Raw genomic sequence first — 14246 nt, 5'->3', positions numbered from 1 at the left:
AGCAACATAAGAAACAATACAAATGCAAGTGGTTATAAATAAAGAGTTTTATTAACAATCCAAGGTCAAAACAATTTTATTTTGTAGAGCATTTAAACATCATTCTCATAATCCTTTGGGTTTTTGCGATCCAGTTTGTATTGTGCTTGGATTCCCCATCGATAGATGTTATAATAGATGAAAAAAGCTGTAAATAATTGTAGATTGTAACTAAGCTACTTAACAATAACAATACAAGTCTAAATGATTAGGTTATGTTCTCTACCAGTACAACAAACAAAACAGAATAGATGTTAAAAAGTACGCCCAATTACCAAATAAACGACTCATTAACAGGTTTTTTATCTGTAAATGTCACAGCGAATTAACGACTTTTTCCCGACCATTGTAATGCAAGATACATAAAGTGCCCCCATCTAAAGATATAACATAACATAGAGAAGAAGATAGAGATAACTGCGAAGTAGTGCTGGAGTGTTGTTTTTGTTGTGGTTGGACGTGAATAAATGTAAAAGAAGAGGTTTGCTGCCGATCAGAGTACACAAGCGTTAGCTGTTAAGGAACTTCCATAGTCAGTCCCAATCTTTTGCGTACCCATGAAAACGGGAACGTGACATGGTGTATGATGGATCCCTAAGACGCATATTTTAAAAAGCAATTTTTTAGTATTTTAAAATTATTGTCCATATTTTTACTACATAAACGGAAGTATCTAAAAAATGTTTGGAGCCGGAGGCAACCCTTGTACCCTGCAACATCGAATATGAAGCCCACTTGCTGTGGCAAAACAACAAAATTAACACCTGTATATTGTACAAATATTAAATGTTTGTGTGGCCTGTAAATTATCAGCCAGCAAGTTTGTTGTTCGCATTAAGGGTTGCTTCATGACAATAAAATAATTTGGAATTACGGTTCCTCTATTTCTCGACTTTTTCGTTTCTCGAGAAACAAGAAATTAAAAATCCGTTTCTCGAGAATCTTGAAATTTTTATTTGAGCCGATTTTCTGACAAAAACAAACAAACAAAATCCGATTGTACGTTTTTTCGCTTCTAGTAGCGATCGCAAGTAGTGGTTCGCTAGCAAACAAGCAAAAACCAAAGCGACTGTTATAGATCTTATGCAACCAGGCATGACTGCTGTTTGGGAAAGGTGAGAGTTTAGTGGCAACGCAAGTTAAAAATCGTTGTTTTGGGAGAAAAAGAAGAAAGTAATGTGCCCAGTGCGTTCCAGAGGCGAGTTGAAACGAAAAATACACGTAATAAGAGAGTCGCATTTACTTTTTGTTGATGAAATGTGGCTATTTTTCTCGAGAATCGAGACTTGATTTTTTCGAGATTTCTCGAGAAGAAACTCTGCTTGGAATCCAATATTTTGTGTACTTTGGAGTTGTGTAAATAGTTTGTTAATAGAAAACCTAGCAAAGAGGCATTGTCTACTTACGAATTGCCACAATGAGGAACTTTTCTTTTGTCCTTCTCATGACATTTGGTAATCCTTTTGTTAAGACTCCTTTTGTCGCCTTTTGCTCAAATGGGGACAGGGTGTAATGGATTTGATTAATGATTTTGACCCCCAAATGACCGAAGCCACCACTGTGTTTAACATTAGTCAACTTCATAGTTTTAAATAAGATTCTGGTTAAAACAAATCATATCAGTTTAAAACAAAATACTTTTCATAAGTTAATCTTTAGCAAATATGCACCACATCAACCTAATTTCAATTTACCACTTCTACTAATTTTTAGTTACACAAATTTACAAATTGGTTTAAAATATATTTTGGTCTTGTGGCATATTTTGTTTCCAATTCACCAATAATTTTCAAGAAAACTTTTAAAAGCAAATTGATAATTCTTTTTTTTCTGAATCCTTTATCTGTTTAAATTTTTGAATTCAGGAAGGAGTAGGTTATATTCGCTTTGCATCGTATTACCCATTACAATATGGCTATAACCAGTTTATCACTAAATGATGAACTGAAAGAGACACAACACACGACTCTAATCGATTTTTTTCTAAATTGCCTGTACAAGAAGCCACACTGGCACATTTGGCCGAGATCTCGGGTGTGCACGAAGAATTTGCAAGTGTTCAAGTGTGCAAGAAGAAATTTTAGGGTGTGCACAAACCAGTCAAGTGTGCACCTCATCAAGAAAAATTTACAAATATTTAACAAAATCTCAAAATAACTGTCAAATGCAATTGCGCCACTGGTTAACATAACTAATCTGGAAAACAGAAGTTATTTAGCGCCCCTAATGTTTTGTCAATTACGCAAGAAAACAATAGAAAATTTTCGCCGAAGGCTTTTTTCGAGGGGTTGTTCAAGTGTGCAATCAAACTTGAAAAAAATAGTCTCGGGTGTGCAGCTGCCATACTATCCATACTGGACAAGAAGTATAACAACCACAAAACTGTGGTAGCTAAAAGCGTGTATTGTTCGGCTTTTTGCTCGCTTCCTAACTATACAACTTAAACCTTTCACATACATCATACGTTCAACAATTTAAAGACGACAACAACACTAAACAATAAACATACGCTCACAGTTCACACTTCACAATCAGATTCAGAACACAGTGCAGTGAAGCCAGTGATCGAGAGATTTTTCAAGACTGACCTTAATGTAAAAGTACAACATTGAAGCCACCTTCATAAGAACGCATAGAAATCCCCAAAATTCTTGTTTTTACTTCTATGACACAAACATTAGGTACGTGCTAAAGTGCTTCCAAAATATGTTAAAACGCTTAATATATGTTTTCAATTTATTTCTGTAAATTTCTAAAACCTTTCAATTTTCCCTAATTTTAGTTGCATTTTTTGTTTACAACGACAATTTTATTACAGTTCTCGTGAACATCAGTAGGAGACTTCGGCCGAATTTTTGTCCCTTTCTTGCGCCACACATTCTTTTGCTGTGTGTTTTGCCTGGCAAATTGAACATCCATTCCATGTATCGTAAATAAACGTTGGATGACTTTAGCAAAGTTTTTGACCAGTAATAACGGTTTAGCATAAACTTGAACTTTGGTTCGCGGCCACAGAGGAAAAAAAAAGTTTATTAAATATAACGATGCTGTTTTAAAGTGCGTAAATCCACAAAAAATGTTTTCCAGTGCACAACTTATCTATTGTGTAGAAGTAAAGGACTCTGTTGTAAAATAACTTAAGTGTAAGCAGGTTACTTTTCGTGAAAAACTAACTTTTCTTTCCAACACCCATCGTTACGCATGCAACAAACAGAATCCTGGAATTAAAAGTCGTGCAAAAACAAAAAATAACATGAATGCAAACGGAAAATAAAGACTTTGGCTCTAAGACTAACAAGTACGTAGGCCAAAACTCCACAACGCACATTCAAACCGGCAGAGCAAAAATAAATATTTACACTTGACAAAATGACAACCAAAAACGCAGCTCTTTCATGTACCGCTTGGCAGCTTGGAGCCCTACATTGTGCTTTAAACTCAAGCACTGGTCCTTTTTTAATTCACTTTGTAATAACAACTCGTGGCCGCTGGATTTTCATGCGCAGCCAGTTATTAGGCGGGGTGCATTTGATTGGCATTTCCCTTGAAAAGGGTCCTTGGTTTGGGCCGAGGCCTTGTCGATCGAAGTTTTTATTTGAATACGGTGAAAGTTGCCATGATAGCTTGCGCTCGCTGCTTGGTTCATGGTGAACGTGTTGACGGGGTGATGAGTTGTCTATGCGCAGTTTAGCTGCTGGTGCATGGACTGGTAACCTATAAAAAGGTTAAAACATAAATAGAACCAAGTGATTTATTTTGTTTTGCGTGGGTTTTTGTTGCCGTCTAGTTGCTTAAATAACCGAAATTAATTTGTATTAAAGCAATGTTTTAACGCAAAATGTTAGAATAACATTTATTCAATGCTAAACTTCTTGTTTAGCACCGCGTTTATTCTATAATCCAGCAGTTATCAAACTGTGCGTCGCGACGCCCTGGTGCGTCGTTTCAATTTTCCGATTAGTTCTGTTTCGTGGCTTCCGTGGTTGTATCAATAAACACAACTTTAATAATAAGTTTCCTCATTAACTTTTATTTGCTGGTGCGTCGCATGTCCTGTAAACTTTTCCAGAGGCGTCGCAACAAAAAAAAGTTTGAGAACCACTGCTATAATCTATTACATCTAATTTTACTTTTTCATTTTAAGACTTACGTTGGAAGAAGATGATACTCGACTTCAGATTGAGGCGGAGTTTTGGGTTCGGTCGAGTGACTGTCGGTTAAAACGATTACTCCACCAGGTTTGCTGATGCGGGGAAGCAAACGATGCATTTTTGCACCACCTAACACAGGATGTGCATAGTAAACGCAAACAAAATTGAGGATGTCATTATTGTACAAAAGGTGACGAGCGCAATCTTTACTGTAAAGGAAATTCTACTAACGTTAAGTCCCCACAACTTTGCGAAATATTGATAGGTGGCGCAAAAAGCATTTCAAAATAGTTAAAAGCAAATTCTGTAAAAATAGTGACAGTTAGGCCTTTATGGTTCGGGTGAGAGTTAATAATAAAAATAACCACAAACTTAACTTATAAACTTAGTTTCTAACGTTACATTCGTTGCTTACCCTAACCAAGGTTCAGTGTTCATTTAAATGACTGTGCTCTTCACGTCACCTATCGGAATTTAGCGACCTTGTCTGTTGCAAAATTCTATCAGTCCCGCTACTATAAGTGACCCAATACAAACCAAAGGTCGACTAAATGAAAGTTTAATATCGAAAGAAAAAACGTAGCAAAAGTGTAAGGATTTTTAACAGACTCCTTGTTTTGGTCCGTTTAAATTTTGAACCTCACCCTGTGGCCATGTCTGGTAGAGAATGTGTGTCTGCATTCCCTGGGTGATGGGTCGACATTTCGTGCTGTTGGGCTTAATGCGAAGATCGGGACTCGTGCATTCCGGGACCGGTGTTGACGTCCTGTCATTTGAACATTGTATCATAAGAGTTAAACCCAGGACGTTTGTCAGATTAAGTTGTAATGCCTTAAGAGTTAGGATTTGACCTTAATCCTAATTAGGCAGTTTCTATGAAATCCTTTACTACGTTTTTTCATCTTTTTTGAAATTTATAACTTTAAGCAATAAAACTTATAGTTGGCACAAGTCTCCATATGCGCAAAATTCAACAATATAAACTAAAAAAGATCACGGCGTGACAAAAACGTGCGTGAAGTTGTTGCACCAAGGTTAACTTTCTGCAATATCATCAAGTTGAACAATGTTAATGCTGTGTATTATTTAAATTTTTGTTTTGCACGCAATGATAGCTGAATAAAAATGACTCCAAATAAAAAAAACTTGTAATGCTAAAAGATGAGACGAAAAGTGGCACTTACATCGGGTCTTTGCGTAGAAGAAAATGAGAAGCTGTCAGAGGTTGCTTATAAACATAATCTTTCGGCTTTGCATTGACAATGTCTCCGTCCAAAAGTCGCGGAAGACGATACGGGGTTGCTGCCGAAGCATGGATCGCATCAGGGTCGCTTAGAGTGTCTGGAGCCCATTCCTGATTGGCCCCGGAGCGGGTTTGAAGCAACGGCCGGCGTCTAGAGCCCCTAGACGCCGCAAAACTTGCTTTGGTCGGCGATCCCTGAGTCCGAGTAATGCGAGGGATTTGTTGCACCGAGCGAGACTGGTGCCATCTGAAAACGGTTTGAATTTGATTTCGTCCAAATGTTTCATAACACTCTATATTTTTGGCGTTTGAAAACGTAATCTTACAGGCCAGCGAAACAGGCGAAACTTACAATTGTACAGCACAACTTTTAAATACATTCTACCTTGCAGGTCTGTCGTAAGGGGTAGCACAAACAATCTCTTTACCGTAAGTGGGAAAATTGGCAACTTTATAGTAAAAATTCATTGTCTTCGCCCTGGCTCTTACGCATATCCAACTCCAACATTTCAAAACTATATTGTACTCTGAAAATACCTAACTACAAACTGTATTTTAATAAATTAAGAACTGCGTGGAACGTAATGGCAGGGTATATTTAGGCAGCTGTTTCCCTAAGACTCCTGCTGTATTCCGAGGCAACGATTTTGTACGGTATAAACTATGAATAAAAGCGTTAGCACTAATATTGAAATCGTCCTGATCCACGGATGCTCAACAGACGGTTCCAGTTACATATATTAACATTACTTGCCTGACAATTTCAACACACTCAAATCAGTCTGGGTAATTCAATAAGAAAGAATAAGAAATACACCAACTGATTTGAGTGTGCTGAAACCGTCAGCTAAGTAATGTCTAAAATGCGACCTGTTAAAACCGACAACAACCAAACTTTAATTCAAAGCCAGCTGTTCCTCTAAGACTCCTGCTGTATAGTCATGCAACAATTTTGTACGATAATTACATGAACTGTATTGATTAAAAGCGTTGACCATGTTGAGTGGAAGCGGTTCAGCGAATCGTTAAACACGTACCTTATTGCCGTAAACGGTCCACTCATTGTGCTAACATGTTTTCTTGCAAGTCAAAACGATGTTACGCCAGCGATACCACAATCAAATCGACAATGCGATCGCGCGGTTGACAGCCGTTTTCCACTGCTCGTACAATGTTAAAAGTGTTTTAGAAACACGACACTCCCGCGATGGCTAGGCTACATACTCTGGCATGGAACATTACACCGATGCGATGTAGCCCTACTGATATTAACAAGACTAAAGGGTCACCCAGAATGTCACTCATTACAATGGGAATGGCGCTCATTTTAAAATGACGCAAATAGGACTAAGATTTGCTTTTCTCATTAAAAACCACCCATGCAGTGTATCGTTTTAGCCAGATTTCGGTGGCGCGGCTGTTTGCGTTTTTATAAATATTTTAGGTGATAGAGCATGCTTATTACATTACCTGATTTTAAATAGGTCCTTTTCCAATTTCTTCCGGTATTTTCGCCACTCGATTGCGTTGTTGGTAATATTTATCACCATAATGCTCACAGATATACAGCCACAATCTCAGACTCACATTTTATTCAGTAGGCTTTCCATACTATACTGTGTCCAAGCATGAAACAAATTAACTTAACTGATTGTAAATTCTGTTTATTATACTGAATTAATTTGCGCAAATAATTAATTTTCTTTCATACTTCGGATTTATGTATGTGAAGTCCCACAGTAGAAATATTTATTCGTGGGCTAACGATTTAGCCTTCAAGAGGTCAATTCTAGTCCCTTTCCTAGCATGTGTTGTTCTGCTTGCAAAGTTGCCCGCCCATTTCTGATGAAGGTACATCGGAAAACAAACGCGCCCCGCCGGTCCCCTTTTGTGCCGAAATCAAGTTTGTGCGATAATTTCATTGTGCGCAAAACAAGCGTTGGTATTAGAAAACATGTAAGTTGATCTGGTGGAAAACTGCCTAACAAGCGCCGGAGAAGTGCAGAAAATTAAAGTAGGCGTGGCTGGGGGCGGGACATCAACAACTTTGGGTGCTTTGGAGTCGCTTGTGTTTTAAACTTAAAAGGAAACGTTAAAGCTCTAAAACAGTAACTTGGTTTTTAAACAGTAACTTACCACATAAGAGACATTTTAGGTTGCATCTACCGAATGATTGAAACTTTTTGTAATAAAATATTTGCCCATGTTGTAAAAAAGCGACGGGCATGCTTTTTTGCACATAACTTTTTTTTGCAACCATAAAACACGAAAAAGCTCGACTGTTTCTAATCATATTTATACTGGCAACAGTTGTGTATACATCAACATTGTTCTCCAAAGAAGTATTCTGTAGTTTTACTTAATTGTACAACATTTTTTTTTGCGTTAAATCAGTAGTGAGATTCCCAACTTAAGACCACACAAATTTCAATTGTCTTAATTAATACCTTCTGTTTTTTACGAATCTTCGTCTTAACGTCTCATCTTGTGTCAGCTCCCGTCTGTTCATCGTGTTGTACTAAGGTAAAAAGATGTTTTTGTGTACCATTTTATGATGATTGAGAAATAACACATTGCTTACCGTACACATCAGTTAACAGACTTTTCAAATGCCTTTATACTTAAGTTTTCGCCTCTGTTATAGAAGTAGGCTCTATGCACTTATTCAAACAATTAATTCATTGGTATTCACATATTAAAACTATTAAAGCCTACAGCTAAACCCCCCTCAACTAACTTATGCTGTATCAAAAGTTCAAACAATAGTTCCGCAAAGTCGCTCCTACTTAAACATTCAACAAAGAGTTTATGACACAGTTAAATTTACAGCCTGGTCAACACAACCTTGCAAGTCATTTTCATGTTTTCCAACTCTGCATTGCTCACGACGGCATTAGGCCAATACTGTTGCAGCGACCCCGTGAGTCGACTCGTGTTTTGAATTTGTTTGTGTTTTGCCCCAAACCAGTATTTCATTGATTGTTTGATTGCTTCGTGACAAGCTCGAGGGCTCTCTTGACAAAAAATCCCGCGTTTAAGAGACACTTGTAATTGGCCCCTGTTTCCAACTTGAATAACGGGTGAAGCATTGAGTGATACTTGTGTTGTTGTTGTAATTTACACGCATAAATTGAAATTTGAAAACGCTTGACGCCTACTGCACCGAGAAGCTCTAACCAACCTGGTTGTTTCAAGTACAACATATGAAATTGGTTTAAAAAAGCGTCCTAATTAAAACCAAAATTACATCAAAATCGAAGGTTTATTCCTGTCTAAATGACGTATATAACATAACAATTTAAACAATTTAATTTAAACTATAAAGCACCTAAAACCTTGTTGGTTTGGTTTGAAACTGGTCTCGTGTGGGCTTGTTGTATGTTATACAACTTAATTCTAGTTTAGTCTGATCGCATGTGAAATCATAGTTTACTCATGAGAATACTCTTGTTGGTTAGATTTCTATGACGATGGTGAACGATTACGTAGGAACACTTTTTATCATCGGAAAGATAAATACTTCTACTATTGTCGCCAATTATTTTTTTTCTGTAATTAGAACTACTCGTTTGCGACAACCCAAATATAAAAATCCACTTTTTAATTATCGGACATGCTATTACTTGTAGTGGCTACGTAAATGTTTAATACTTAAGTTTTCTGTTACTTTCTCTTTTTGTCGAAGTTTCAGTTGAAACATTTTGTCCTTGTTACTTCGGATGTATTGAACGTTCTGTTACAGTCACGATTCAAAGAGCGTCGTGGTTTATTTAACAAAACTTTTATTTTTCGCAAAACAGTTTTTTGGTCAGCAATTGAAGCTTGTTTGTTTGCATTACCAAAGGAACTAATTTTGTATTGCTTGTTCTTTTTCAAGAAAAGTTATGTTTTAATTAAGCCTAACTTTGTGTCGCTGTCATAAACTGTAGAATACTAAACTTATCGTTTTTGTTTAGTAGGATACTATTAGGGTCAAAATGTTCCTAAGGTTATCTCCTGAAAATCTACAGCATCTAGAATTTTTGCGTGATGCAGAAGACCACCTTGTCCAGGAGTTTGGTTCTATTTCCCTACAATTCCTTGCCAATGGAATTAATCGGAAGATATTTAAAGCAGCTGCCCAAAAGCTGGAAGTAGATGTGGGAATCATTGAAAGAGCTGTCATTGGGCTGATGAAATTGTTCTCTGAAGCATCTAAAAATGGGCTGGAAGGAACTGATTTTTATGATTCCCTCATTGCTTTAGAGTTCAGCAACACCAATGCTGAAACCTTAAACAAACTGTATTCTGACTGCAGCAAAGATACACGCCACATTCTTGCTCAATGTGCTCCATCATTACCAGTATATGAAGACCTAGAATGGCGTTTGGATGTAAGGCTTGCCACTCGCTCTTTACACCAGCAGTTAACCCCAAATGTGTTGCTCAAGTTTCACATCACAGATGGTGAAAAGAGTGAAATGAAAGTTATGCAAACTGATCCTATGAACTTAATACATACAACCAGGGTTCTTGAAGAGGCTTTGGAAGAACTAAAATCTAATCATGTGCGAAGAATTGTCAGAACAATACAGTAATAGGTTTCATTGATTTCAGTTTTTAGTAATGTTTGTTCATTTATAATATTCACATTTTAATATTATTATCCTTTACTTGATTTCCTGCATTTGAATTTGTTATGCATAACAATGTACCTTGCTTTGTTGCAAGGATCATATTTTTTCAATTATTGTCATTTTTTACTTGCAAACTATATGTAACTGTTGTGCTTTGGTGCAGTATGATTTCTCACCTAACAAATGCCCAATCAATCATTGGTTTTTGTCCATTTTAGTGACTTCTGTAACAATATTATATTTAAAAGTATCTCTGATTGAAAGCCTACCATTGTAAGCTGTGTGTTATACCTATTGGTAAAACCAATGGAAGAACAAGACAACTTCTATGAAATTGTCACAGAAGATGCGGGTGAGATTGAACAAACATATGAAGAGCCTTTGGTCCGTGTACCAGACCCAATCACTGTACAAGGCTCTGGGCACATAACAGTGTAAGTTTTTATGAGTAAAGTCACATTAATGGTTGGTTAGATAATATTTTAGGCAACCACGAGGTGTTATATATAATAAATAAAAAGGTTGCCTACTGTTGAACTTTCATGGAAGAAAGTTAAGACAATCTATTGTCACATGTATAACTGTTTTAATGATCAAGTCATATTTGAATGTAAAATTTTTGGATGAAAATGCAGAAAATCAAATAACTCTGTTTATATGTTTTTGATTGAAGTTTGATGCTGTTTTTATTGTCTAATTTATATTTTTGTATGGTGTTTTTTTTTTCTGTAACTGGTTAACAATGCAAGCATTTACAAATATTTATGTTTTGTCTGGTTTTGTTTTAAAGGTTTGGAATGTGCAACAAATTCAATGATGAGTTTCCTGCCCCTTTAATTGGAAAGGTAAAGTGTTTCCCTCTCTGCTGGTTTTTAATTCCCATTGGAAGTTTTACCATGGCAAAAAAAATCAATATGTTGCATAAAGTTCAATGTCATGTTTATTAAAGTTTGGTTGGCATTTATTCAAGCATTATAGCCAAGGATACATTAACATACTGAATAAAAACATTTTTTAAAGATCGCCCCAGAGGAATTTAATGCCACAATTTGTCGGATAAACAGAAGACTGGGAAAGATGGTTTCCATGAACCTAAATTGGCTGTTGTTCGGATGTTTGTGTTGTTGTTGTACAGTGGGCTGTTCAGCATGGCCTGTGGTATGCATGAACAAGCGAACAAAACGAACCTTAGCTAAAGCTTTAGATTGGGAAAACAGACAACTTTATCACAAGGTATGTGTAAATGCAATGGTGCAATGACAAAAAAAAACTCTTGGTAAAATAATTAAACCAAAGAATTTTGTTTAAGCTTGGTGTTAAAAAAAACTTTAAATACTTATCAAATGTAAGAGAAACTTTCATACTTTTTGCTAGACCAATATATGAAATCCTTTTTTTAGTCTTTTATGCCTGAACTTTAATCTTTTGTTATAACACACAGTTGGGATTACATTGGAAATTAGCCAAGCTAAAACCGACAAATAGCAACATGCAGGAATATGTAAGTACAGTACAACTTGCATAACAATTTGTTTTTTAAATTTAATGGGTCTACCTTTTCTACAGTATATATTCCAAAAACCATTCCAATACAAGCTCTTGGCCTTGTTCTTATGCTGTAATTGTATTTATGTCCCTTATTTAATACTTCATTAAATATAAAACAACTATGTTTATATGGTTAGTATTGTGTTGTTGTTTTTTGCTGTGTCAGCAAACTCAACAGATTTACACCCTAGTGGTTCTGTAGGTAAGCATTTTATGTTGGCATTGAAACCAATGTTGCATTGCCAGGTTCTTTTGATTGAGTTCATTCCCAAGTTGCCCGTATATCGACCGGACTGATACGTCTACGCTAATAGTCTCAAAAAGAAGGCTAATCGTGGACCTTTCCAGATGTCGTCTGGCGCAGTCGTGGCTTAACGATCTGCGATTCTAATCACAATTTGATGAACTATTTGTGGTTCAACGGGGAGCGATTGTTTTTGTTTTCAGTCCAGCTTCCAGAAATTCATATTACTTTTGCCAAAGTCCTATAACGCACAACGAGATGATACACGATAACACTGCCATTGGTGCGGGTGAACTGACTTGCAACGAATTTTGTGACCAAGCAGTATATAAGACCTTTCTTACAAGTAAACATAATTGCTTTTCACAGGATCTTTCCCTGTATTAGTAGGCATGTTAATGTCAACGATCACTCACACTGCTGTTTCAATAAATGATACTAAAGGGGCAAATGCTTCACTAACTCAAAATCACTTAACTCGAAGTTGTAAAAGCCGAAAGAGAGAGATATTTCGCCTAAACAGGCATCGTCAGTCTCTATAATCTGCAACCAACGAAGGTTAAGGATAGGAGAACCGGTGTAAAATCAAACAAGTGAAACAGTAAAAACAAGTGGGGGTTGAAACTGTTGTTTGCAGATTTTAGGGTTTGACGCTGCCTGTGTATACGAAATACTATACCTCCTGGTTTTTAGTACTTCGTGTTGACTGTTTTTAGAGTCCGAAACATTTGCTTTTTTATTATCATTTTCTTATAAGAGGGAATACCGGAATGGCGAAACTACCTAGAGCGATTTAGGAGCGGTAAAAAAATATAAGACGCAAATAAGAAAAAATGTTTTCCCACAATGCACCGCAACGATACTGTATCTTCGGTCAAAGCTTTAGTTGAAGTTAACGGTAAATTTTATACGCCGAATCCGGATTGTTTAATAAACTTTGCAAAAGTGAAGTTGGGTTCTCACTGTAATATTCAGTTGCCAACTGTAGTCCAGCAAAAGTTGATTTCAGCGATTTTCTATCATGTGCACTTTTGGGTCATCACGTTCACCTCGTTGGTCGCAAAAATATTTTTGTTCTTTGTGCTAAAAGAAACCCACGCAGCGGTTCAACTGTTCCTAATATTCCGTCGATTCTTCTTTCGCTTTTCACGCGACTACAGCGTCTCAACGAGCCTAAAATATCCTCAGCGGCTAAGTTTTCCACTTCGTCATGTTACCTTCTTCTTGTTTGTCTTTGGTCGTTATTTATTGCCGCTTTTTTGCTTGTAAACAGCACGCATTTTCTTTTACTTTTTAGGTTCGTTCAATGTTAGTTTCATGAAAAACACTCGGTTAACGAAACATGTGATTCCAACTACATGTTTTAAAAAGTCGCATTAAACCAAAAGGCGGACACTAGTTTAAACCAAATCGTCGGTAGTAGACCTTCCGTTTGCCAAAACAAACCAATAGCTATCTTTTGAGGGCAATGCAATTTTCCCGGGCACTTTTTGGATCAGCAGTTTTTTACACAGTAACTGTTGACATAGTTTAAACAAGTTAAGCAAAGTTTCATTTCATTTTTTCAGACAGAAATTGATACAGCCTTTCCAACGACTCTTTTGACTTGGCAATTGCGTTTCATGTGAAGTTTATCAACCCTTAATTGGACCTATTTGTTTTTCCATCCGTACTTTTTATCTTCCGTCCAATAATGCTTGTAATGTCAATATGTTTTTCTACCGAGTCCTTCGCGATTTACAATAAACAAAAAAGTTGTTATGTTGTCTTTTAGAGCATACTTACGGGTTGGAGTTGAGTAAAAGTAACGTATTATTGCTATGGAACACTTGTTTTGACGCCAAACAGGATTTTTTTAGTTTTCATCAAATCAAGCAAAACTAGATCGGCAAAAAAAGCGAAGCAAAAAAATCCAGGTCCTTCAGCATTTGACCCTTTGTAGCCACAACGGGGTAACTCTTGATTAAAAAGCAAACGTTAACCGCTGAAAAAAACTTCAACAGTGTGACCACCTGAGAGGTCAACGGACAGAAACTAGAGAGTATATTGATCTCAAAAATAGGGGTGAAAGACTTGTGTAATGTTTTGCAAATAGGCTAATGCAACTTGAAGGGAGGAATCGCTTTAATTTTTTCATGTGGTTTGGAAATAGACAACGCAACTCTGGCAATAAGATCTGTGAAGATGATGAAAGAAAAAAGACCCAATTTTAAATGATCTTTGCATAGTTTAGCATCTTACTATGTAGTCTGTTGGAGAGGATTAAAATATTGAAGTATTACGTAAGGAATTCGTCGATAAAAGTTGGGAACCACTTAGCCAAATTGTTATCATTAAAAGAAACCAATTGATGTAACAGATTCCGATTTGTGCTGATTTTGCTCTAATATGTGTACATGCCAAAC

General features: G+C 36.5%; 4 protein-coding genes across 5 annotated transcripts; 2 read left to right on the top strand and 2 right to left on the bottom strand.

Moving 5' to 3' along the window:
* Window positions 1–29: 29 nt before the first annotated feature.
* LOC145202702 (cytochrome b-c1 complex subunit 8-like) lies at window positions 30–1684 on the bottom strand. The gene is made up of 2 exons (XM_080075734.1): window positions 1446–1684; window positions 30–187 (listed from the first exon to the last, which is right to left on the bottom strand). Exons 1-2 carry the CDS (start codon window positions 1621–1623, stop codon window positions 93–95), a joined length of 273 nt encoding a protein of 90 aa, XP_079931860.1. The 5' UTR covers window positions 1624–1684; the 3' UTR covers window positions 30–92.
* Window positions 1685–3051: 1367 nt separating this feature from the next.
* On the bottom strand, window positions 3052–8316 carry LOC145202698 (uncharacterized). 2 transcript variants are annotated; one of them, XM_080075729.1, is made up of 6 exons: window positions 8015–8316; window positions 7881–7951; window positions 5375–5680; window positions 4835–4956; window positions 4190–4319; window positions 3052–3753 (listed from the first exon to the last, which is right to left on the bottom strand). In XM_080075729.1, exons 1-6 carry the CDS (start codon window positions 8021–8023, stop codon window positions 3501–3503), a joined length of 891 nt encoding a protein of 296 aa, XP_079931855.1. In that variant the 5' UTR covers window positions 8024–8316; the 3' UTR covers window positions 3052–3500. The 2 variants fall into 2 exon arrangements, with proteins under 2 accessions (XP_079931855.1, XP_079931856.1); XM_080075730.1 differs by lacking the exons at window positions 7881–7951; window positions 8015–8316 and adding an exon at window positions 6904–7014.
* A 1054-nt stretch (window positions 8317–9370) lies between these two features.
* Window positions 9371–10267, top strand: LOC145202699 (COMM domain-containing protein 2-like). Its single transcript, XM_080075731.1, has one exon. The coding sequence runs from the start codon at window positions 9411–9413 to the stop codon at window positions 10008–10010; it is 600 nt and encodes a 199-aa protein (XP_079931857.1). The 5' UTR covers window positions 9371–9410; the 3' UTR covers window positions 10011–10267.
* A 60-nt stretch (window positions 10268–10327) lies between these two features.
* LOC145202700 (cysteine-rich hydrophobic domain-containing protein 2-like) lies at window positions 10328–13602 on the top strand. Its single transcript, XM_080075732.1, has 5 exons — window positions 10328–10483; window positions 10840–10894; window positions 11070–11282; window positions 11491–11550; window positions 11844–13602. Exons 1-5 carry the CDS (start codon window positions 10356–10358, stop codon window positions 11892–11894), a joined length of 507 nt encoding a protein of 168 aa, XP_079931858.1. The 5' UTR covers window positions 10328–10355; the 3' UTR covers window positions 11895–13602.
* Window positions 13603–14246: the final 644 nt, after the last annotated feature.

This window comes from Phallusia mammillata, chromosome 7 (assembly GCF_965637545.1).
Source record: "Phallusia mammillata chromosome 7, kaPhaMamm4.hap1.1, whole genome shotgun sequence".
Taxonomy (NCBI): domain Eukaryota; kingdom Metazoa; phylum Chordata; class Ascidiacea; order Phlebobranchia; family Ascidiidae; genus Phallusia; species Phallusia mammillata.
This window is presented reverse-complemented; position numbering and strand designations above follow the sequence as displayed.